General features: G+C 40.5%; 1 protein-coding gene across 1 annotated transcript; it reads left to right on the top strand.

Moving 5' to 3' along the window:
- The first annotated feature begins 16085 nt into the window (after window positions 1–16085).
- On the top strand, window positions 16086–26359 carry LOC309621024 (olfactory receptor 10A2-like). Its single transcript, XM_082377959.1, has one exon. The coding sequence runs from the start codon at window positions 24850–24852 to the stop codon at window positions 25888–25890; it is 1041 nt and encodes a 346-aa protein (XP_082234085.1). The 5' UTR covers window positions 16086–24849; the 3' UTR covers window positions 25891–26359.
- Window positions 26360–27008: the final 649 nt, after the last annotated feature.

Below are 27008 nucleotides of genomic sequence, written 5' to 3'. Positions count from 1 at the left end.
GAGTACTTAGGAAGAAGTCTATTAAAATATTCAAACCTGAATAACTCTAATAAGACATATCTAAAACCTATATATAGAAAATTCTAACACTATACTAAAGGTCTTAAAAGAAGAACTGAATAAATGAAGAGAATTATAATTTTCCTGGGTGGGATGAATCACTATTATAGAAATGTCATTTCTATTCAGATTGTTCTATAAATTAAATGCAATTACAATAAAATTCCATGTAGGAATGTTTATAGAATTTGAAGCTGATTCTAAAACTCACCCAGAAAGGAAACTACACACACAAAAAAACCAAGACAATTTTGGAAAAGAAAAGCAAAAAAAGAGGATTTATTATATCAGATATCAAAATATGTTAATAAAAACTACAGTTATTCAGATAGAGTAGTATTGATACAGGAATAATCAAAGAGATCAGTGAAGTATAACACAGGGTTCTAAACCAGATCCATGTAAATAAATGGAAATTCAGTATATGATTAATAAGGAAGCAAATCACTGGGGAGAGGAGGAACTCTTCGATAAATGTTGTTAGGACACTTGGTGATTGGGAAAAAATATATGTAGACACAGATGCACAAAAAGAAAATGACATTAGAGATAGAGACAAAGACAGAAATTTCTACCTCACAATATAAACACAAATAAATTCCAGATGAATTAAAAAGCTATGCAAAAAGGCAACACTATTAATATATTAGAAGAAAATATAGTAGAAATAATTTAAAAAGACTTTTTAAGCGAGACTTAAAATCCAGAAATCATAAAGAAAAAAAATGGATAGATTTGACAGGGTCAAGAATTTTTAACTTCTGAATAATGATATTCACCATAAGCAAAGTTAAGAAATGAGATCGTAATCTACAATTACGTAGTTACAATCTAGTTATGATTTTAAAGTTATAAACATACACATTTACATGAATATAAAGTTATCCTCCATATCAATACCACCAAAAGTGTAACCAATCCATTAGAATAAATGGGAAAGGAATATGAATGAGCAACTTACCAAAAAAAAAAAGGAAATTCAAATCCACAATAAGCATAGAAAAACTGTTCAAACTTACAAGTAACCGGATATGCCATTTTCACCCATAAGACTGACGAATGAAATAGTGTTGATAAAGTTGCAATGAAACTGCTAGCATGTGTGTAGCTTAGTTTACAGAGCAATTTGACAGTATTTAATAAAACTGAAATATTCAGACCCAGCAATTCCATGTCAGAGACTATACCCTAAGGAAACACTTGCACATCTGTACAAGGAGATGTCTAAGATTGTCCATTGCAGAATTGTAACTGTGATCATTTGTAAACAACCTATATATTCATTAGTGGGAAAATAGCTAAACAAATGATGGTATCTGCATACTATGTATCAGTTATAAAAAATGAGGTAGGTTTATATGTACTGACATGAAAATATCCCCAAGACATGCTGTTGAATAAAAAAAAAAATCCAGTTGCAGAACAACACAGTTTGATAGTATTTATTTTAAAAATAACCCCCACAAAACTATGTACATATATCTATATGTCTATAGATACATAATAATCATCTGGAAGATTACACTACAAATATAATTTCTATCTTGGAAGAGATATGAAGTAGAAGGTTGAAGGGAGACTTTGGTATTGTTTAACATTTTTACAATGAGAAAAGATCTGCATATTACTAGTGAAATTTAAAAAAACATTAAAAAAATAAATACACATACAAAAAAGTGGCAAAGAAGGCAGTCAGGAACTTTACTGCAACTCCTATACTTTATAAGTGAGAAAACTGAGCTTGAGAGAAACTGGGTGACTGTCTTCAGGTCACACAATTAGTTAGTGGTAGAACTGGAATTGGAATCCAGGCCCCTGGTCTTCCAGGCCAGGGGGCATCACACAGGTAGTCATCTCCATTACTACCTAGAATCTCGCTGGTTCCATCCAACAATAGAAGTCATTTTGTGAAGTTACCAGGATTGTCATTTTAGGATTATTAAACTAGTACCTTCTTTGTAAATGCTACATAGGCCAAGCAGGACCTTTGGGCCCCTGTAGAATGGAACACAACAAAACATCATTATTTTTTCTTATCACCTATTAATCTGAAGACAAATTACCTTGGTAATCACAATACTGGATGTTTTCTCTGTGATGTGCAAAGGGAAAACAATTCACAATAGACTTTGTCTAATGCTTCGTGGTGCTGAATGATTACTTTTATTAAATATGTTTCTGTTCTGGCTTTAGTGTTTATCTCTAAAGTCCTCTGTACAATTCTGAAAATATTTTCATTTATACTTTCTGAAAACTTCTTTAGCTCCTGAAACTTGGCCTTCAATAACTGAAGTACTAGATAAAGGATAAAGGATACATTCTTTGGATCAACATTCTGGACCCCCCTCCACAACGTAGCCCTAGACAACTGTTGCAGGAATTCTTTTCCCTACTACCCTGCAAGAATTCTTGCCTCTAAGTAACACTGGACTGGGATACTTTGTGCCCATGGGGCACATCTTGTCCATTATTACCCCCAGGACATTGTTCAAACTTGTATCTCCTTCCAGTTTGGAATACTCAAACTTATCCATCTACTCACTCCCATGGAAAAGCAGTATTATATAGTGGTTTTAAAAGTACAGGCTCTGGATCAAGACTGAAGTTCAAATGCTACCTCTTACACTTACTGTGTGATCTGAAGAAATTTATTTAACACATCTGAATTTCAGCTTCGTCTTTAAAATGGCAATAATAATACCTACCTCATGTGTAGGTTCTGAAGATATATAACTCCCTTAGCACAGTGTCTAAAGCATTTATTATCATTACCTGTCTTTCAGCAATCCCCCCACAACCCTTTTGTCTTCAAATATGTTCAAGAGCATGTGTGGTCACATGCACATGTGAGCTGAGATATGAGCTTACCTATCCACAGAACTCATGTGTGAGGAAAGGCTGATTCTCAACCAAACAACCAACCAGAATCAGGTCAATTGTCCAATAGCACTGTAATAATATCTTCCTCATTCATACCTCAGAGATGATGGAAGCCTACCTTCAGTTCTCAGCTCCACTCTGCATGCACTAGAAGTATTCAATGGCTGACTGCAAAGAAATAGAGATGGGCTGAGCCAAAAGTACTTCCAGAAGTGAGGAGAAATTACAGATGTCACCCCAAGCAGCATTACAGAGTTAGGACTTGATAGGAGAAAGAAAGATCCACTTCTACCCCCAAATATTTCCCCTGGGTCAAATTTACTGGTGCCTGAAATTTTCCCATGAGAATTCTAAGTCTGAAAGATCTGGAATTTGGGGACTTGTGCATGAGTTTCTAAAAAATAAATTGATTGTGGGCATGAAAATTTAAAAGAAGGACTTATGTCTCCAAATTGAGTGATTGGTCTTCATTAAAATGCAAATACCTTATGAAAGGTACAGCATTAAGTTGTTTTCATCCATTTACCCAACAGTGTGAATTTCTATATCAGGCCTGTTCCAAGAGAAACAACAAGAGAAAGCAAGCTTTCAATGAGGTAGATTAGAGAGAAGAAAAGGTAACTGCTGTGCACATGGGCATCTACCCCTAGGGAGAAAGACACAGGAAGAGTGTTGTATGGAGGACAGCACTTAAAGATTCTGTTCTAATGCAGGGACATTTATTTACAAAGCAGGTTAATAAAAAAAATGCATCCCACTTACTTCTTTATGTACCCAGGCAATCTAAGCTTTCTAGATTGATCAGATATATTAGTACGGGACTATTTCTGTTAGAGGGGATCGCATTAGTCAGTTGTGGGCTAATTTCCTACTATAGTTCCCAGAATTTCAATGCGAAAGAGCATTTGGGCATTATATTTTTCTTTAAAGACACTGATTGATGGTTCATATGATGAACTATCTCCCCCAACCAAAAAAAAATTCTATTTAGAAAATAAAGTAGTGACTTTGAGTATTTGCTACACATAGGAACCTGGGGAAAGAAGGGGGAGGTGGATATCTGGGAGCCAGGAAATGTTGATTCCTACAAAGATAAACCTTCACAACTGGCCTCATCCCCCCACTCAGGTCAAAGTTTCCATGCTGTAAATCAATCCATAGTGGTATCACTATTCTTCCCCTATCACATTGCCATTATCTACTGGTCTCTGAATACTCCAGAAAACCATAAGCTACAGAAAAGCAGAGGCTATGGCTTCATCATCAATGGATCCTCAACTCCTTACTTAGTGTCTGGTACCTGAGATATACACAACAGAGTTGAACAGATGAATGAATGTGCAAGTGAAAGAATGAATGACTGAATGGAAATCAAGAAAGCAGAGTGGAGAGAACTCCTGACTCAGGTCATCCAAGGCCTATGGTGGGAACAGGATATTCTCCTGTGGGAGACTGAGAAAGAATTACTTTCCATCACCGTGAGTGAAAACAGATTAGAGGCCTCAAGGTCAAGAAATGTTGCAAAGCTCCTGGAGTTGTAACAGTTGAACAGAATAAATCTTTAAAGATCTACCCCCCACACACACTCCAGCTGCCTTCAGGAGACTACAGTAACATCTTCTCCTGGGAACACATGGTCCTCGATCCCCCATACTCTCCTAAGGAGTAGAAAAAGAACCAGATTTGGAGCCAGAAGAGCAGGATGCAAATAGAAGATCTTGTATACTTTATTTATGAGAGGAGGGAAGAGGAAGGCAGCAGAAAGAGGTTGATATGGCAGAAGCTGTAGTTTAAAGTCCTTAGAATAAGAAGAGCAGTGCCACTGGGCTCTGATTTGTACCCTTATCCATGGGAGCTTCTATGAAACAGGACTTTAATCTACTAAAAGGGAGTCAACAGGAAGCTGTCAGCCATACCCCTTCACAAAAGGAGGTGTGATATCCTGCTGCACCCCCCTCAACACAAGGACTGCCACCCCAAAGATTCTCCCAATCCCATGCTGGGCTAGAATTGTTGGTTATGAGTTCAAGGAGGAGAGGGCAGATCTATGTGGAGAAAGGGAGGGTCTGGGCATGGTGGATTCACCTGACACCCACACCCACCATGACCCCAAGCAGGTTTGCAGTAATGTTCATAGATACCCTGCTTCCTTTCAGTTATGGCCCCCCTCCAAGGGGGTTGGAGTGCGAGGAGTAAGCAAATGGAGGAGTGATCCTCACACATCAAGAAACTGGAACAGTATTCAAGATCTTTCCCCAGCACGCACAGAACAACTCTAGAGGTACTTCCACATCACCTTAAGTCCCTAAGCACTCCAGCATGTTCCTAAAAGACAAAGGTCTACTATCTCTTCCCTTTAAAAATGCATATTCCTTCTCAAAGCTTCCCCTTCAGAGGCCTCCTTCGGGTCTCAGATAGCCACATGGTTGCCATGGGAACCTGCCCCTCATTTGCCTCTAATCACCTGTTCTAGAGGGATAAAACTTCAACTCTCATTTCTATTAGATGAGATCACATTAATCAGTTATACTAATTTCCTATAGTGTTTCTGAGAATTTCAGCTGGAAATAGCTTTTATGTTTTGTTAAAAGAAGCCAGTTGTTGGTCCATGTATTGCACACCGCCACCGCCCTTGCCTGCCCCTGTGCAACCCTCTCTCTTTCACACACTTGAATCCAGTCACATAGTGACTATAAAATTTCAGCCCCTCTACATTAGGTTTAATCCATCAAATTTCAAAGTTGAAACTTGTATATTGTCAAACCTCCAGTGGCTTTTTAAAATAGAAGCTAGAGAAATAAACACCTTCAATTAGGATTACAGGTGAACTATTAGTACACAAAGTTGTCAGAGAGTCCCATTCATGTGGAACTGGCCTCAGGTCCCCGTGTGTAACATCACACAGCATTGTGTCTGAGGAAAACTACATTTTCTGGATTCTTGGATTTGATCGGAAAGGAAGATGAGAAACCCACAACCTTTCTCTCTTGCCATCCTCTTCTGCGCTGTTCTCTTATTACTGGGAGCTGATGCCCTTATGACAGTAGAATTGTGAACAGCTTTTTACCCAGAGACTTGGGGTGAGATTGAAATCGCAGCTTCCTCCCCCTGAGATGGCTTTCAATTCTCCAGCTCAATTCCCTCTGGCTTCATGATGGAGCCCACAGTATTTCTCCGTCCTTCTGTCCCCCACCTACCCCCTCTGCTCTTCTCACCCCATCACAGGCCTGAATAGCGTAAAGCACTCCAGCTGATGATCCATGACAGCTCAAAGGCCATCCTGCTTCCCCACCCCCACCTTCCTGTCCTGCCCCGTGCACACGTCTCTTGTAGAAGCTTAACACATACAGACAATAAAGCAGACGCATCTGCATTTTCAATTCGGGGAGAGATTGGGTTAAGGGAAACTTCAATGTCTGAATATTGGATGGGGAGTAGGAATAGAGTAAAGGACAGGGTCTTCAGGGAAACACCAGAATCAGTGGCCCAAGGAGGCTGGACTCTGGAGACAGGGAGAAGCAAACAAGGAAGCCAGCACCAGGAGAGGGAACTATAAAAAGGGGGTGCAGCTTGCATTAAGCTGGCTCTTACCCGTGACTTATTTGTGATTCGGAAAGAGTCCAATGCCCCAGCACTAAAAGAGCTGTGCCCCCTCCCCATCTTACAAGGACACAGGAAAGATAGAGAAGAGGAGCAAACCCACAAGAGCAATGGAACACTTCGTAGGGAAGAAACTTAGAGCTACCCGCAGTGTGGTGAATTTTATTAGTGAGCATTATCTCTCTTGCTTTCAGAAAATAACAAATGGCCTTAATAGCTTAAGGCATCGTTACAAGCAAAATATATACTGCAACTTCTTTATAACATTTTTCACTATAGAACAAAACAAGGCAGGTCCATCATGGACCCCATTAAAAGAGCTTTAGTTACTGAAGTATCAAAAGTGTCTTGCCATTAGGTGTTCCCAAGGCAAGAAACTTGAGGAAAGTGTTATTGTGATGCCATGGGTAATAAAAGCATCTAACAAAATGAGATACTTTCTTTCCTTTGCAGCAATGACTCTACAGGCTACTAGCAGGACATCCACTGGCCCAGGCCCCCTCATGGTCAATGGCAACAAATCTGTAGAACAAAGGTGAGCATAGCTTGAGTCAAGGTCAATAGCCCTACCACATTAAATCCAAGCAAGGGCATATGAAGAATTTGACGAGCCCACAAGTAAAATATCATATATCTGTATGCTTATTTATTCCCTTTTTACTTTCAAAAATAATTGAAGTGGCTTACAATTGGTAAACTCTTGCTACAATTAGACTAAAATCTGTTAACAAAGAATAGAATAAGTGCAAAGGGAAGGAGATGGGAAAGAACAAAATATAGTGACCCCCCCCCCCTTATTTTTAGTATACGAAAACAATCAAGCATAATTTAGAACCAAGTTTCCTGGCAACCAAGGTGAAAATCAAAACATAATGTTAATACTGGATTATAATAGTACCATCCATGGATTTCTGCAAGATGTGGCCCATTTGTCTCATAGTCAATTAAAAAGTTTAGGAAGAAAGTATAGCAGAAGGTCCTAACATGGTTCATCTTAGAATTTGATGGTGTCATCATTGTTGCCTGGAAATTCTCTGGATTCCCTATTAGGTCTTTGGTATACGGCTGGTCAGTCCTTCTCTTCAGAAGTTGCAGCTTGTCCTGCATTCTCAGTCTTGAGTGAGCTCTGTGAGCTGCCTGTGTCTTCTCCCTTACCTCTGACACTCCTCCTCTCAGTAGACTCAAAACTCATTCAGATGGAGAATTTTTGTGAACCCTCTGGCTAGAGTGTGGAAGTGGGGTTACTTCTGTATGATGGGTTTCATTGATTTCATTGTCTGGCAGAAGAAAGCAGACCAGTTCACTAGGAGAAACAAACTTTTTCCTGGCCCCAACTTTGGAGAAGAATGTGTCATGAGGTTTTATATAAGGAGAAGCAGTGAGCAATATAATAGATGATGTCTTGGAACAAGAACAAAATATGGGAAGCCAGCTGCTAACTCCACAAAAAACATCAGTGCACTACTGTGCATCTGGTGCTCATAAATCAAAACCTCACTGAGTTTATGATGCTGTTTCTGACACTCCAAGACCATGACAGTTTAGTCTGGGGCCAGGCACACCCCCATGCTTCCATCCCAACCAGTATTTCCATGATTTTAAGAATCTGAGCTCCCAAAATTCCTATTCTCCTGTCTCTTCACTGGGCTTTAGCTCAGACCTGCCAGATGTGATTAAAGCTATTCCTTGTGATAAGCATCAGGCAGAGAACCTTGTGGTAAGATGTTGATGGGGGTCCCTAATTCCTAGATAGGCAGCAATATTCCGTGCCAAGGAAAAGAAGATCATTGTTATCAAGGAAATGACCCTGTAACTCCTGGTCACTCTACTTGGCAGCCATCCCCAGTTCCTCACGTCCCTCAGACTGCTTGATGCAGAAGGCTTTTCTCTGTCCTGAAGTGGGCTGACATGGGAGATTCTCCTAAGGAAAGTGTCTCCTTTTCTCCACTCTCTATTTATTACCCTGAGCTTCACTTTATTGTAGCTTCACTTCCCAAAAAACAGGAGGTGCCTGATTGGCAACAAGGATAGGGAAGAGGAGATTTAATATGGAGATGAAGAGGGAGAGACGAGTTCACCCAGAGAGGGGTTCTAGCCACCTCCGTTTGTCTCTGGGGCCAAAGTCTCAGCCTTTCCTCAACTTTCCTCTGCCAGAGAAACCACCCAGGAAAGAGAGAAGAACAGTAAGGCAACCATGTTGGAAAAGAGAAGGGGAGAAGTCTTCACCTCTAAGTCCTACCTTCCTTTATACCTCTCCCTGTAAGGGTAGTATGCAAGTAAAGAGACATCTCCTCAGAAAGCAGAATCACCTGCTCCATACTTGACTTCATTTCAACAAAATTCAAGTTTACGTAACTCTTCTAACTTCATCCATGCTTATGCCTTCTACTGTAACTCTTGAGGTCCTTGTTCATCTACTCCAGAGATGAAGGACAACTAGTTGCTGCTATAAGGCTACAGTTGAGTGTCTTATATGCTGTGGTCAGTTGAGTAATGGCCTCCAAAAACATCCAAGTCCTAATCCCTGGAAACTCCTAATGTTATGTTATATAACGAAAGAGATTTTTCAGATATGATTAAGTTAACAATCTTGAGATGAGGTTACCTTGGATAATTTGCATGGACCATAAATGTAATCACAAGGGTCCTTGTAAGAGGGAGGCAGAGGGAAATTTGGCTACAGAGGAGAAGACACTATGACAGAAACAAAGAGAGATTTGAAGATGATAACACTGCTGTCTTTGAAGATGGAAGGAGTGGCCATGAGCCAAGGAATACAAGGAATGCATCTTGAAGTTGGGGAAAGCAAGGGAACATTCTCCTCTAGAGCCTCTGCAAGGAGCACAGCTCTACTGACACCTTGATTTTAGCTCAGTGAAACTGATTTCAGACTTCTGTCTTCCAAAACTGTAAGAGAATAAATCTGTTTGTTTTAAGCCACTAAATTTTGTGGTAATTTATTATAGCAATAGGAAAGTAATACAGGAGTACTCTCTTCTGCTTATGTCAGGAAAATTATCCCATCCCACTCTCCTTCCCATCCCATGAGAGATACCCCATAGGATGGAAAAGTCAGGGATCTACCTGAGAATATGGGGAAAGTGAGGACTTAGCCAAAGAGAAATTGTGGAGAGCCTCAGAATGGTGGAAAGAGGTTATCGAAGAGGGAGAAAGGAGTCTATGAAGGAGAAGGTGATGTCTGAGGAGGGGCTACATTTGAAGGAGGGGGCCAATTTGTGGGGAAAGGCTGTGAGGGGTTCATAGGCATGGGGACTGAGGAAAGATTTCTCTGCAGCTCTCACTTTCCTTCCATAAATCAGTGTAATCCAATGAGGTGTGTTTTGAAAACTCAGATAAAGACTAAGTTGAAATCACAGTTCTGCAATGTTAGGCAAGTCACTTTGCCTCTCTGAGTTTCCATTTCTCTCATCCCTACAGCGTATCAGAATAATTATACTTATTTCATAACGTTGTTTGAAGGAATTAAATGAAATAAGGGACAGGACATCACTGTGGCTGGCAGATAGTAAACGCTTAATTAAATTAGTGGCCCTGGCCTCCTTGTCCCAGAGAACTCCTTTTAAGCACTCTGCTTTCCTGTTACTCCATTTCCTCTTTCTTGTTTCTTTTGCCTTGGATGCAGGTGTGGGCCTCTGCACCACCTACACACAGATACTGTGTAACTTGGCATGTGGTCCTGGGCTTAGATTTGGGAACATTAGAAGAGGTGAACTGAGAACAGATGTCCAGGGCCTAGAACTGGCTGAGAGAAGAGGCTATCAGGCACACTCATAGGTAACCATGGCAACTAATTCACATCTTCTGAGTCCGAGACACCTGACTCGGGAGAGGGAGGGTGAGAAAAGGACAGACAGAGCAATAGGGCTTGTGCTGCAAGGTTCTGGTTTGAGAGTAAGGGAAAACCTGGCAGAGGTCAGAGCCTCTGCATTCAACTTGGTGTCCTCAAAACTTGTCTTGCCGTCTGTGGCTCAGTCTACCTTGGTTAGGATCTCTCCTCCCAGAATTGCTTCCACTTAAAGCAATGACTTGAGGTCGGGGAGGGGCCTCTTTGGGGAAAAGATATTAGAGGGGATTGAGGTTATATTAGGGGTGTTCTAATACTCCTAACATGGGGAAGAAGAGTCAGAGACACTTTTCACAAACCTCTGAACACCCCCTATAAGAAGGGAATTAGAACTGGAGCCAGGTGAGTGGGGATAGTTCTTAATCTGTATCCCTGAGCTGGATGGTTAAAGTCAATAAGTCACCTTCAGTGTGAACACTTCTTTTGAGTATTTAACAAGTCCTCTGCAATGAAAAGTTAGATTGTTAAGGAAATAGTTTTAGAGATCTGTGCGTGCATGCGTGCGTGTGTACATGTTTATGTGTGTGTGTGTACATGTGTATGTGCGTGTATGTGTGTTAAATATGAGTTAGAGTGTTGTCTACAATAGGTGAGAGGATTGAAAAAAAGAGGTGAGTGGTTACTGCTAAAACAATAGTTGTCCACTTCACCAGTACACCTAGAGCCATCGTTAGCTCACAGGCTCTTACAATAAAGTGAGTAGGTCACAGATAGAAAGATGGGGAAGGACATTTCTTGGCTCTGGCTTTAATCTTTGCCTTTTGGGCGATGCAGACCAGGCTAGCAAGGATTCTTTCACTGAACCCTTCCTACAGTCCACTGTACTTCCTTTTTTTTTGGTATTTGTGTGTGTATGTGTACTTCCTTCTTAAAACTTCTCAAAACTTGAGAAAATCCTCCACCCCTTGATGGAAGAGAAAGATCATGAGTTTTGGAACCAGGGAAACCTGAGTTCACACTTTAGCTCTTGGGTGAGAAAAATATGTCAGTCATTTGCTAGTTGTGTGAATTTGTGCAAGTAAATTCTGACCCTCGATTTATTAATCTGTAAAATGTAGGTAATATTACACATATTGCAAGATTGTGAGGATTACCAACAATACATGTAAAGTGCTGCACATAATAAATGATATCCAGTAGCGATGTGGTTTAGAGGCAAGTGCATAGGCTTTATATAAAGAAAGCCCTGCGTTCATATCCCAGTTCTACTACTTACGACCTAAGCAACCTCAGGCATCTCATGTAATATTTATTAGTGTATTAATTTTCTGTGTCTTGCTATGAGCATTCTTGTTCATGTGTTTTGGTGAACTAATGCATATTAGTATTTAGTATTGGTATCTCGGGTATATACCTAGAAGTGGAATTGTTCACGGAGCATGCATATGTTTAGCTTTAGTAGATAATGCTTGACAACGTTTTTCAAAGTGGTTGTACCAATTTACACTCCCTCAAGCACTGTGTAAATAATCCAGCTGCTGCACGGCCTCACTAACTCTGGTATCATTTATCTTTCTCATCTTAGCCTTTCTGGTGGGTGTCATTCTGCAATACTTTTATCCGTTTTCTGTGACATCATAGCTCGTGTTTCATAGTGGTTGTTCTAAATCTTGTCCACTTATTTATTCAAAAAATATTATTGAGCCCTCTGTGTGTCAGGCACTGTGCCAGTTGCTTGGGACACACTCCTGAAGCTCCGAGTCCCATGTCTACTCTCCTTCCCTTCTCTAGATAATCTATAGGTATCACCAAGACCAGTCAGTGCATGGTGCACAAATTTCCTTGAAAATTCAGAGTGCTTCTAGTTTAACGCCATCTCTCCATCTCCATATACTTCTGTAACTTTAGTTGGCCTCTTTTCTCTTTTTGTTTTTCATTTTTCAAAGAAGTAGACATCACCCCCATATTTGCCAAAGCAAACATTCTACCTAGCTCTTGGACCTACCCTTTCTTACATTCATCAGGATCTTGTTCTAGTCACTATTAATCCTTGACACCAAATCTTTACATCTGCACTAGCAATTGTTAGTTAATAAACATTTTCCTTCAGCTAACAAATATGCTAGGATCATGCGTACCCTAAGAAGCCCTTTCAATAGTCCTAGTACCACTTAAGTATCTATTTTGCTCCTTTAATTTCACCACAGAAACTCTGCTGGGCATTTTCTACACCCACTGTGTCCAGTGTGTGACCCCTACTCTCTCTCTTCTTCATCCCCTTGAAATCTGGCTCTATTATGGAACTGTTGCTTGTCAATCACTAAAGATCTTCTAATTACTCAAATTAATAGTATTTTCCTATCTTTCTTTTTCTCTGACTCCTCTACCATATTGACAATGTCAATCACTTAACCTTCTCAAGATCCCTTTCTTACAATTCCCTGTTTCTCTCCCCTCCCCAGTGACATCCCTCATCTACCTCCATTATAACTGTCCCTCCTTGCCGCATCAATTCAATGGCGGCATTCTCCTAAGCTTTTACCTTTGGCTATTGTCTCTCACCAAGTTCATCTCATTCATTTCCGTAGTTACAAAGATCACTTTTTAGAAATTTCTCCCTGTTTCAGTCTCAAGTCCAAACTTCTCTCCAGGGTAGCTGTCCAACAACTCTGTGACTGGCATCACCATTCTTCTAGTTAGAAAGCCTCTAAACCTCAGGGTCCCTTATTTATTTTCTACCCCTCCCTCTTCCTCAACACCCACATCCAGTTAGTCATGAACTGCTTTTTCTTTTCCCTTCACAATGTCTCTCCTCTGTCCATTGCCCTCTTCGGCTTTCTTAGTTCAAGTGCTTAATACACTACCTTACACCCGGACTATTGTATTGCAATAGCCTCTTAACTGCCTCCAGTTTCTCTCCTTTCCCATCCATCCTCTGCACTGCTGACAGATTAATCTTCTTAAAGCACCACTTTCACTGTCACTCCACTACTTTAAAATTTCCCATGGTTTCCCATTGTTTACAGGATCCAGACCCCACATCTTACGCTGCCAATAAGATGCTCCACAGTTTGGCTGCAGCTGTCATTCCTCCTTTCCATATGCTCTGTGCTCAAGCCACACTATGCTGTCATGCCTTTCCATGACCTGACTTGCAAATAGTCTATTGGTTAGTTGCATGCATGGGCTCTGGACTCAGATAGGCTCAGGTTCGAAATGTGGCTCTGCCACTTCATATTTGTGTAACATTGGACAATTTATATAGCCTCTCTGGTCTCAGTTTCCTCATCTATAGAATAGGGATAATAGTGGAATCCTGCCTCATAAGTTTATTATAAGGATTAAATGAGGTAATGCATCTAGACTGCTTAGCCCAGTGCCTGGTGCATAGGAAACAGCAAAAAGTGGGAGCAAGAGTTTGCTATCATTTTATCCATATTAGACCCTCCTCCTCGGTCTCTTGGCTCAATCCATTTCTTCTGCATTGTATGCTCTCTCCTAATCTCACATACTGAAGTCCTTTGCACCCTTTAAGGAACACCTCAAATGCTACATCTTTTAGGAAGTCTTCTCCGCTTCCTCTAACTCGAGCACTTTGCTTGAATCTCTCTCTTGGCATTTTTCATCCCACCTTGGAAAAAAGTCGTCAGCCTTCTGTGCCAGATTGAAAGCTCTTTTCTACCCTAACTGTGTTCTAATCATGTCTGTATCGCCCACTGCACCTACCACAGTAGGTGGCACAGAACAGGGACTTAATAAATATCTCTTACCTGCCTGTGACTGGAAATCACATGATGAAGTGGAGAGGGCTCAGAGACTGGTAAACCATGACTATGGAGTGATTAAAGTTGCTAGTGGTGGCATTAGCACCGTCTTTCTTTTCCTTCTTTCTTCCCCTATCTCCTACTCCCAGTTATTTTCTTTCCCATCTTGTTCTTCTCCTGTCTTTAGTCTTGCTAGTGTGCACCATGGCCATTATTTAATCCTGCTGATGGCCCTTGAGGGGAAAGAGGTTCCTATGACAGCCTCAGATCTTGTCCCTTTGTCCTTACCACTTAAGCTTTGATGAAAACCATCCTCTTATCTACTACAAATTCTTACAAGAGGGGTTCATTAAACTTATGATCCAATTCTCCATCTGGAACCTGTGATAAAAATACAGAGCAGGAAATTAGACTCCTTTATGTAATGGCACTTACTAGCCTGCCCAGATACCAATCACCACTCTATATCAACAACATTCTTCAGCTCTTGAAGATTGACTAGCGGAAACTTTGCTTTTAGTCTATAACTAAACTTTGAGAACTAGTCATCCAATTTTCAAACTTTCTTTTCCTGGCATCTTCGATGTAAGTCCTTTTAAGTACAAAATTGTGTCCATGTTGAACCACCTGTAAGCTTGATTGGTGTCCTCTGAATTTTCAACCATTCACGAAGCCATGTAATTACAGAGAGAAATAAGATATGGTCAGGCCTTTGCCCCCAAGAGATGTACAGTCTTGTAAATAAAGCTTTTATGAACTTTAAGTTTTACATGCCACTTGGTGAGAAACATTGGTTCTCCCAGCTCCTGACTCCCAATCACAGCATCAGCATCACTCTGGCCTTCCGGCTGCTTTTCTTTGCAGTAAATGAAGCTATTCATCTGTTTTTTGCTCTCTCTCTCTTTTTTTCACCAAAGAAACAAAAGGGGAGAGGACAGAAGGAACTAATATTTGTTGAACACTTATTTTAGCAGATGTTTTTCATAAAGGGCATTTGCATTTAAAACACACAACAACCTAATGAGGTTGTTGTCCCCATTTTACAGATGAGGTAGCTGAAGTGCACTGAACTTAAACAATTTGTCCAAGGTCACCCAACTAGCAAAAGGCCAAGTTGGGATTTGATGGGTTATTTCTGTCTTCAAAGCACATACTCTCTCCACTTTACTACACTACTACCCCTGCATAAATCAATACCTGTACTCCACAGTAAATCCCTTTTTTTGGCACTTGCACAGTGGATATGGGTCCTTTTCTATAGGCTCTGGTATCGCATTTCCTCACTGCCACCACCTTTCTGTGATCCTCCACTACCAATGGAAGTCAGAATGTTTTCTCCAACTTCCTTGTCTACTCTGCAAGTGAGTCCTCTGTGTGGACTTCAGCTTTGAGAACCTGACAAATCGATCTTCTCCATAATGTGATCACCCCCCAAAATGAATCCCCTCATTTTTACCCTAATAAACAAAGGCCCTAAAAATGCATCTAGTGAATTTCCCAAGGTTGCATTCTAGAAAAAATGAGGCCATCTTTTGCTCCTAATGGGCCTCTTCAGAGAAAGAGGTAACACTGTTCTAGAAAAAAAGATGGAGGAGAAGAGGAAGAGGAAGAGGAAGAAGGAGAAGGAGAAGGAGAAGGAGAAGAAGAAGAAGGAGAAGAAGAAAGAAGAAGAAGAAGAAGAAGAAGAAGAAGAAGAAGAAGAAGAAGAAGAAGAAGAAGAAGAAGAAGAAGAAGAAGAAGAGGAAGAAGAAGAGGAAGAAGGAGAAGAAGAAGAAGAAGAAGATGGAGAAGAAGAAGAAGGAGAAGAAGAAGATGGAGAAGAAGGAGAAGAAGAAAAAGAAGGAGGAGGGGGAGGAGGAGGAGGAGGAGAAGAAGAAGAAGAAGAAGATGGAGAAGAAGAAGAAGGAGAAGAAGAAGATGGAGAAGAAGGAGAAGAAGAAAAAGAAGGAGGAGGGGGAGGAGGAGGAGGAGAAGAAGAAGAAGAAGAAGAAGAAGAAGAAGAAGAAGAAGAAGAAGAAGAAGAAGAAGAAGAAGAAGAAGAAGAAGAAGAAGAAGAAGAAGAAGAAGAAGAAGGAGAAGATGGAGAAGAAGAAGAAGGAGAAGAAGGAGAAGAAGAAAAAGAAGGAGGAGGAGGGGGAGGGTGAGGGGGAGGGGGATGAGAAGAGGAAGACTTCTTGAATTTGTCTTACCAAAGAGTTTTTAGGGATGTAGTGGTAGATGTTTCCCTGCTGCTATCTGAAACCCAGAGAAGTCTAGGGTCGCATGTTAACAGATGATGATAATTGGGAATAAAGGCCACTTTAAATTACAGGAATAACTCTATTTAAGAAAATCTACTACTTAAAATTCTAGACTTATAAAACAGAGATATAGCAATCAGACAAGTAGTCATATTACAAAATATTGCCCACTCTTCCAAAATTTGCCACAGGACTTCTTTTCTTAGAAAGCCCCCTGAATGAATTTGAAATTGGAGTAGTTTTCGAAAAGTTAAAAGATATATACTTTTTAAAGGAGCACACTTACTAGATAATTCAAGATATACCCATAGTGGGACTATGCATGTAGCAGGCATTCAGTAAATGTTTTCTGACTGAATAATAGAATGGAAATCTAAAATGCAACTATTTTCCTCTTGAATATATTCAATAACTTGAATTAACAGCTTCAAATGTTGTCAGATGTCCGAGGTATTTGCTTTAATGAATAGACACAAATTATTTGTAATCAGCAATATTGATTTATACTACGTGTGTTTGATTCTCCTGAGGTGGTTAAGCACGACCCCGGCAACCTTGTTTACAATATTAATTTTCTCAATAAATTTTTCCTTCGTAGCTAGTGCAGCAGTGAGGCTCTGTACATCATTATTCAGAGGATTCCAAATTCATAATGAATTCAAGAAATTTAACCACAAATCAAGGCCTGAAAAGAAGGACTGATGTTTTGAAGGGGATCTCTTAGTAGTATTGAACCAAAAGAAGGGGTGGAAGTTTGAAACCACTTTTTATTAGCTGTTGATTCATTACCGAAAATACTCGAGGAAATAGTTGTATTTTGGGATCTTTATTTTATTAACTCAGCAAATAATTTGTGCCTACTATGTGCAAAGATTTCCATCACAGATCTATATTCAGTTTTATATTAAATAAGCGCCTCAAAAATAGATGTGCTTCACTCTGTGTGACAGTCTCTAGGTCTATCCACGTGTCTGCAAATTGCACAATTTCATTACTTTTTATGGCTGAGTATTATTCCATTGTATATATGTACCTCATCTTCTTTATCCATTCTTCTGTTGATGGACATTTAGGTTGCTCCCATGTAAGCCAGAAAGAGGAAAACAAATACTGTATAATATCGCTTATATGTGGAATCTAGAAAAACGATAGAGATGAACTTATTTGCAAAGCAGAAATAGAGACACAGAAGTAGAGAACTGACGTATGGATACCCTGCAGAAGGGGGGTGGGATGAGTTGGGAGAATGGGATTGACACTACTATGTATAAAATAGATAACTAATGAGAACCTACTGTATAGCACAGGGAACTCTACTCAGTGCTCTGTGGTGACCTAAATGGGAAGGAAATCCATAAAAGAGGGGATATATGTATAGGTATGGCTGATTCACTTTGCTGTACAGCAGAAACTAACACAACATTGTAAAGCAACTATACTCTAATAAAAATTAATTTAAAAAATATATGTGCATTTTACTACAAATTAAAGAGAAAATATTTTGAAAGGAACTCTTAGAAGTACTCAACTAGAGGTGGAGAGAAAGGAAAAGTGTTCAGAGACAATATGAAACTGGGATGGAATGTGCTAGAGAAAGAAAGAGGAAATGTAGCTTCAGATCAACCTTTCCCAATATCCCAGTGTTGCTGAGGGTTGGCCCTGTTCATCACAACAGGGAAGTCTGGCTTCAGAGTAGTAATTGGCTCCTTTGAACCCACAAACTTCAAAGTTCAGGATTTGGTAAGAAATTTGTTGGCACAAGATATTCTGGATACTCTTTGTATACTCTACAATTTTAACTTTTCCAGTGGAAGGAGAAAACATTACCCTTGGGAAACAGGCTTAAGGGAAATTAATTTTCATGAGAACAACGTATTGAGCAAACAGGCAGGACCTGACTCCCTAATGGAAGGAAGTTAAGGCAGGATATTAAGTTGGGCTGTTAGAGAAGCAGCTAGACTGAGAATGCTCTTGATGGAGGATTCTGATTCTCTGTCAAGGTGAGTGAAGCAACCAGATCATGGGGTCATGGGTGAGCCCCTCTGTAGAGGAAAAGGACAGTGAGAGGTAAGAAAAATCTCTCTGGACTTCTGTCAAGAGTGACCATATTAAAGCTTGCAGATTTTGTCTGGGATGGGAAAAAAGTTATACCAATAAATATTTATTAAGATCCTACTGGGGACTCATTTCTTACGTTAGATATGTGAAGGAGATCAGAGGAGAACAGTAGAAAAACTACAAGATTGCACCTACTTTTGAGGCACTTACAACTTTGTGAGGGAGACAACACATAAAACATCTGAAGAGTAATCGTACACACAGGTACACATTGTCAAATGAAAATGAGATTGAACACTTACAGAGTGCTGAACACCTCACCAATACTTCATATAGATTTTCTCATTCAACTCTAATGAAAACACTATAAGGTAGTTTTATTATTATAATTATTCTCTATTTTGCAGCTGAGAAAATTGAAGCACCAAGAGGTTAAGTTACTTGCCCAGAGTCACACAGAGAGTATGTGGTGGAGCCAGAACACAGACTCAGGTCTATCTGACACAAAAGACCATGCTCTTAACTACTACAATATACTACTTCCCTGTGACATGATAAAGCCTTTGGTACAGACCAAAGATACCTCGTCACTGTGACTATTGCAGCTTCCTAACCACTGTAAATCTGTCATGATCAGTGAAGAAGAGGAGTCTAGGAGCAGAAAGCTTCAAAAAGTAAAAGAAACCGTGAGTGGTGACAGTGCTCTTGAATGCTACAAAATGGGGATTAGAAAGCAGTGAGTAGGAGGGGTACTGAGGTTTTCTCTGTTGTTAGAGTCAAACACCAGGACTATGAGTGAAAGATGCAAGAAAAGAAATGTTACCACTATTCAAATGTGTAACACCATGAGCATATGAGCAGATAAGTATTAGAATGATGGATCTAGATGTTTCAGTTCTCCTGGATATAAGGAAATGGAGCAGGCATAGAAAGTCTAGCAAATGCCATTTCTTGACTCAGAAGACGAGATGAACATGAGAAGTCAATTTAAAAAATATAACAGGTTAAAAAGTAAACTCCTCATTCAAACTGGGTATTTGGCATTGTGAAGACCAATTTTTTTTTTTTCTAGAATGGTTTATTGACAAAATGTTTTCTGAATTCCACCAATTTTGGATTTTTGCTATAAAGTCTATGTTGAGGTAAAGGGAAACTTAGGTGTTTATACAGATTATTTAGACTCCCTCAAATTTTTATATGAAATATCTTGACAGTTTGGGACCAAAAGTATGAGCCTGTTATTCTTTGCACAACTTACTAGGATAATTGTTGCCATTCTTCACATTTAGGCTAGGTATGTCACACAATGACACATCACATATCATTTGGCCCAAGATATTTCCTGGCCCATTTCATTGTCTGTCGTGTTGACAAATGGAACAGAACAGGGGGAAAGTATTTGGCACCAAAGAATATAGTTGAATTAGAAATATCTGTCACCAGGTCTCAATAATGCCTATCTCCCAGTCTGTTTCTGGGTCTCAGTAATGTTTGTTTCAGATATCTCAGCAATGCCTGTCTCCTGGTTTCAATAATGTCTATGTCTAGGTCTCAAGGTGCAAAAACACAAATAACAAAATCATTCCCCTGGACACCAAGGGGTTTCTTGCATTAATGTACAATTCCTTTAAAAAGTGATCTGTCTATAATGTTCCACAAGTTGTGTTCAAAGGAAAATAAACTTATAATCAAATTTTCCTGCTGCATGGCACAACTTGAATTATTCAAGAAAGGCACTACTTATAGAGAGAGTTGACCAAGAAAACCCCCCAACTTCATCTATTGGTAGAAGAGCTAGTATAGTACTAGTTAAGGATTTCTTCTCTGCTCTGCTTTTTCAAAGACTGTCTCTGGGTAGTTTTCCTGCTCACCAGCCTAGTATCTCTCACATACCACTTTCAGGAACAGGTTTATATGTATTTAGACAAAAGGATGACCTAAAGAGTGAGGACTGGGCTACCAAGATGATCTTCTGTACCTACCAATTATCCCTGATATCATTAAACAACTGCCCCTGATACCAGTACAATATAACTTTGGGGAGAATAAAGAGCTAAGGGCACATTTGCATGTCATGTGTTTGTTGCTTACTTTTTAAAAAATGGATAGAGTTGGGGGTCTGAAGCAAGGGAGAGCACTGGGTTTCTAACTGTTTTAGAATGTATGACATGATGATTTAATATTTGTATACATTATGAAATGATTACCACAATCAAGTTAGTTAACACATCCATCACCTCATGTAGTTACCTTCTTTTTTTGTGGTGAGAGCACCTAAAATCTACGCTCTTAGAGAATTCAAGTATACAATGCAGTATTATTAACTATAGTCACCATGCTGTACATTATTCATCTTATAAGTGAAAGTTTGTACCCTTTAACCAACATCTTCCCATTTTCCCCACCCCACACACCCAGCCCCTGGTAACCACGGCTCTAGTCTCTGGTCTATCAGCTCATCATTTTTAGATTCCACATGTAAGTGAGATCATACAGCATCTATCTTTCTCTGTCTGACTTATTTCACTTAGCATAAGGCCCTCTAGGTTCATCTATGTTGTTGCAAATGACAGGAATTTCCTTCTTTTTTAAGGTTGAATAATATTCCATTGTATGTATGTACCGCATTTTATTTATTTGTTTATCCATCAATGGACATTTAGGTTGTTTCTATATCTTGGCTGTAATGAACATTGCTGCAATTAACATGGGGATGCTGATATCTCTTTGAGATATTGGTTTCATTTCCTTTAGATATATACTCAGCAGTGGGATTGCTGGATCAGATGGTACATGATAGGTATAGCCAGATCATTGCTCTCTTTATCAAGCTGTATATTTCTCCCTTCCAGCAGTTAATCTTCAGCCATTCTTTGGATTCCTCCTCACCAACCCCTTTTCCAAGAGGTTTTCCTGGATTGACTCTAGAAGAGGTAATGAGTTTGAGCTCATTCCCATGTCTCTCACTCCCTAGTTATGTTGCTACACTTTCAATTTTATTATTGTACTTTTGCAACTATTAGCATCTTGGAGATGGTGGGGGGAGGTAAATTTGGGGGATTTTATTTTACACTGGGCACCAATTTTTCATGTTAATGAATACCTTTTGGTAATTATAAGGACATAGAAGAATTAATGCCAAGACAAGTCCTGATTAAGGGAACATCAAGGGAAAGGGGGAAAGGGTATTTGTTTAATTAGATTTTCTGGGTAACTGAAGGGTAAGAACAAAGCTGTTTTCCACTGTATTTGCTAAAAACAATATTCCACTAAGATATCTGAGTCCACTGTCGCAACTTAGTAAATCAAGTATAATGATATACTTGAATCACTCTTTACTGATTGAGGATCTTTCAGAGCCTCCAGCCATTATTCTGAGCATTAATTCTGATTGGCCAGAACTACAAATGAAATGAAGAGAGAAAGAGTAGAACTGAATGTATTCCAACCCTGGGACATCTGAAAATTGTTTTCTTGACTAAGCTTGTTTCATTACCTGTCTCTTTCACGCAAAGGCAAAATGAGACAAAAGAATTTTTTTTTTTAATCTCAGATCATTGAAAGCTCTGGGTAGTTGGGTTGCCATTAATGAAGGTTTCTTGGAGACCAACATTGAAGAGAGTCTAACAGCCCTCCATGGAATTGTGCTTTCCTGTGCTTCGTATGCACAGGATGCTCCCGATATGCAGTTGCTAACCCTGTGCTTTGAGCAATTTCTACAGAGTGAGTAAAGGTTATACTGACACTTTCACTCTCTTCCCTGGTCCCTTTTGAGACCAAGGACAAGAGTTTGTCAGACTTTTACTTAAGCTTGTTGTGTGGCCACAGTGAGAGCCCTGTCTCTCAGGGCTGGGGCTCGGTCTGTTACCAGATTACTGACCCATATGAGGATTGAAACTGTCATCCTAGCAATGGATCATAACCCACTAGATCTAACAAAAAGGAAGGAAGGAAGGAAGGAAGAAAGGGAGGAAGGAAGGAAGAAAGGGAGGAAGGAAGGAAGGAAGGAAAACAAAGGAAAATTCCCCTCAAACTAAATCACCTACTTGGTCCTCCCATCTCAGGAAAAGAGATGATCATCTATGCAGTTGCTTAAGCCAAAAGCCTGGGATTCATCCTTAATTCCTTCCTGTTCTTCATGCCCTCTTCTAATGCAATTCATCTGCAATCTATGTCATTTCATTAAACTTTTTATTAAAGTATAATATGCATACAGAAAAGTACAAAAATATATATCAATTCTACTATGTAAAGAGCCTTAAAATTAATCCACCTTATCCATCCCAACTTGATCCTACCATTTCTTACCTGTATTAATATATTAGCTTCCTCACCAGTTTTCTCACCTTCCCTTTTAGCCCTTTACCGTCCATTCTCCACATAGAAGCTTGAGGGATCTTTTCAAATTGTAAATCAGATATGCATTCTACAAATTCACCTCCTGTCACTCTTTCCCTCACCTGCCTTACCTGTTGCCCTCCAGCCACAGTTGTTTTTTGCTGTTTGCTTGTATGTTTTATTCTTCCAGTATTCAAGTGCTTATCTCACTCAGGGCCTTTGCACATGTTGCCTCTCTACCTGTAATACCTCCCCTCTGACTGTTCTCATAGCTGGCTACTCCATATTCATCAGATCTCAGCTTAAATATGACTTCTTGTTCAGAGAGATCTTCCCTGACCATTTTGCCAAAACAAGGTCACCTCTCCCCATACTGTTTTTTATATTAAGACCCTGTATTTTATATTAATACCCACATAGAATTGATCACAATACTAGTTTTACAGTTATTTTTGAGACCACTTCCACTAGTAGGATGTAAGCTCTGGAAACATTGAGACCATGACTTTCCTGTTCATAATTTTATCTCCAATGCCTACCTAGCCCAATATATGACACATAGTAGGTGTCCAAAAATACATGGTGAGTGAATAGATGACTGAATGAAAGAATGAAAAGAATTCTGAGCTGAAACCTCTCTTTTGCGATATCATTACTCTGTCTTCACTGCAAGAAAAGAGAGGATGGGCAAGGATTTAGGGAAGCTGGTGTGCCTTTGAATTTGGAGGCACCAAGGAGCACACCTGTAAACCAAAAAGGAAAAATCAAGTTTACTCATTGTTAATTAATGAGACTTGGGATTGAATGATAAAAATCTAATGATGTTAATTTCGGTTCTGAATGCTGGCTGCCAGTCTCTGAAGACAAGGTAAAATGGTAAGTAATAGGACACTGCAGCTTAATCCCACAATTAGGAAGCAGCTATCACCCCCAGGGACAACTTTAGTTACTGACTGATTTTCCTTACACACTGTAATTACATTCAGTACCACCTTAGGCTCCCTAAATGTCCTGGATACCCCCATTATAGGTGGACCTTCCTTTACACAAGCCCAGTGTATTAACAATCCATATTGGTACACAGGATAAATTATGGAGAAATTCTTTCATGTCACAGAAGCATTCTTAACAAGAGTCCTTTGAATAGCCAGTTCCCCGAGCGGATTTAAAATAGGACTTCATTTACAAAAATATGACTTAACTGTAATCTTTTAGGGACACATTGTCATTACCCGAAGCAAAGCAGCAAAGATGACTTTTATTCCCTGGCCACAGATTGAGCCTTCAGCCTAGAACACCAACTGAACCAAGCCGCTAACTGTGGCCTCACACTTACCCCTAATTTAGGCCACAGCACAGATTGATTGTTAATCGTATCACACAGCTCAGGCGCTAAGACCAGACAACCATTTCACAAATCTGGGTCTTTGAGCTGGGGGGGTGGGGGTGTGCTTGTGGGGACGGGGGAACTGCAGCCATGACTCACTGCTAACCCATCCCTGCTGCTTGTGAGTCAGGAATGTCATTTTCATTTATGAAGGATGGAACATAATTTTTCTCTTAACATTTCAAGTGAATAACTTTACATACATTTCCCCCCCAATTTCCATAGGAATTTGATGCCATGGAAGCAATCAGCTCCATGTCCCCAGAGCCTGGCAGAAACTCTTATATTTCTTACAGGTACTTTAAGATCAGTAGTTCTGAATTCCCCTCCTCCCTCCAATTACATTCCTGGTGAAACCCACCCTGACTTAGGGGTTCGGGGGGAAATAGGGTGGTGTGAATTCTAATGCTATTTTATAATTTTGGACTCACATTTCCATTGAGTCTTAAAAGCTGAGTTTCAGAAGTTCAGAGAAGCTTCCGCGCCATGTCCCCATTAAGAGGTGTTTGTCTCCCACTGTGAGACTCCCAAAGGCAGATTCATCACAGGTTATGTCAAGAAAGAGAGTGGAAAACAGCAAAGGAGACACCCTCTCTGTTAACTCTCCAAGGCATAGCTTCTGATTTCACTATAACTATTAGGTAAATACACCTAGTAGAACAAAACAGAAAATTTATTCCAGAGGAGAAAAGACAGGGTCTTTGAGTTTTATAATATATGGCATATCTGGTACTGTTGTCCCCCTCCAGTAGCATGGCTCTTTTTCCAACTGGCTATATTTCTCTCCTTTCCTCAGGCCTAATGGTGAATGTCACAGATATGGGTAATATGACCATTCTCAATGAATTTCTCCTCCTGGGATTTGGGAGTCTGCACGGGTTACAGTTTTTTCTTTTGGGGATATTTCTGGGAATCTGTGTAGTGACCTTGCTGGGGAACATTCTTATCCTTACGGTCATTTCCCTTGATTGCAGCATCCAAACCCCCATGTACTTCTTTCTGTCCAATTTCTCCTTCTTTGAGATCTGGTACACTACCTCCATTGCCCCTAAGATGCTGCAGACCCATCTCGCAGGTCCCCAGGTGATTTCTTTTGTAGGTTGTGTGGTCCAGCTTTACTTCTTCGGTTCCATGGCAGTAGTTGAGTGCTTTCTTCTGGCAGCCATGTCTTATGACCGCTACTTTGCTATCTGCAGCCCCCTCCAGTACCCATCCCTCATGAACGTCCACACATGTATCCCGCTTGCAGGTGGGTCTTGGCTGGGTGAGTTCCTAACCCCGGTGGTCACTGTTACCATGACTTTCCAGCTGCCCTTCTGTCCAACCTATAAGTTTGACCATTTCTTCTGTGACCTGGCCCCTGTGCTGGAGCCGGTCTGTTCTGATACTGAGACAGTGGAGGAAACCACTTTCCTACTGGCCTCCTTTGTCACTATGGCGCCCTTCCTGCTCACTGTAGCCTCCTATAGTCACAGTGTTGCTGCTGTCCTCAGGATGCCATCAGCTGCAGGAAAGCAATGGGCCTTCTCCACCTGCTCTTCCCACCTCATAGTGGTCACTCTGTACTATGGAACACTGGGAACAGTGTATGCCATTCCCACAGCAACCCAGGCTGTTGCCCTGAACAAGATCTTCTCCCTGTTCTATACTGTGGTCACTCCCATGGTCAACCCCATCGTGTATAGCTTGAGAAACAAGGATGTTAAAAAGGCAGTGAGGAGGCTTATGAGTCAGTGGGTATATGTTAAAAGGACCTAAAGACCCTCACCATCCACAGGGAGTCTTTTTTCTCAGAGCAGCCTGGGCTTCTGTGAAGGACGCCAAGCACTAGACTTTGTATTTGGGGGCTCAGACCACTGCTGCTCCCTCCTTCCAGAGAAATAGCCAACAGAGCAGGGACCATCCCTGAGGTCCTATAGCCTAAAGCCCTTGGGAATACCAGGTTAATCCTTGCATGGTAAAATTAAGTTTGCCAGACAAGTGACTCCCTCGGGCTATTCTACCAGGCCTTTTAGGGGAAAATTCAAAAGACCCAAATTTGTTTGACACAAAAGTCTATCTCTCTGTCTTTGTCTCTGTCTCTGTCTCTCTCTTTCTGTATGTGTGTTATAGAAGTACCTGTTGGTGTTAAGGTTTTTGGTTTCATTATGTGCACGTGCCCAATGTGCCCGTGTGTACACACACACGCACACCTACATACACGCGTAGTCACCATACCCTTCCCATACAAACTTAGGTGCCCTTCACTGTGCCTCTCCTCAGGGTTCATGCACATTCACCTCACCCTCTGTTGTTTCTTAGATCATCTGCCTCTCCACTGATCAGAACAATCTCTAAAATCCTAGAGAAGCTATTGACTGTTCTACTCACTTGAAAAGGTAGTTAATCAAGACCCTTGAAGACTGGAATAACACCATCCTTATTACTCTTAATGTCCCCTAGCATGGTGCTCTGCACCGATGCGAAACAATTATTTGCTGATTGAATGAATCAATGACTTACCAAAGAAATGGAGGCTTGGTGGATGAAGAGAGTAAAATAAGTCACTTTTTTTCTGCCTACACTGGCCTCTCCTCCTAAGTTTCCTCCTCGTGGTCATAGACACCCCCATCTCCCTCCACAGGCAGCTCACACTGAGCGCCACAACCTTGCTCCTTGCCATGTCCCCTCATCCACCCTCCCCACAGTGGCAGATGTATCTTCCTAAAACCCAAAACTGACCCTATGATTTCCCTGTTTATCACTCTCCGTGGTTCTCCAGTGCCTCTGGGATGGAATCAGAGATCCTCAGCCTGACTTGTGGCCACCTCTTGACCTCACCCCTCCCCAATCTCCTTCTCCCCCTTTGTGCTCTAGCCACACCAAACTTCTCCAGT

This window comes from Balaenoptera borealis (genome assembly GCF_965194805.1).
Source record: "Balaenoptera borealis genome assembly, chromosome: X".
Classification (NCBI taxonomy): Eukaryota; Metazoa; Chordata; class Mammalia; order Artiodactyla; family Balaenopteridae; genus Balaenoptera; species Balaenoptera borealis.
The sequence above is the reverse complement of the archived record's forward strand: the minus strand, read 5'-3'. Positions and strand labels throughout refer to the sequence as shown.

Coding starts and splice junctions, on each gene's coding strand:
- LOC309621024 (XM_082377959.1), top strand. CDS start 24,850: ATGGCATATCTGGTACTGTTGTCCCCCTCCAGTAGCATGGCTCTTTTT.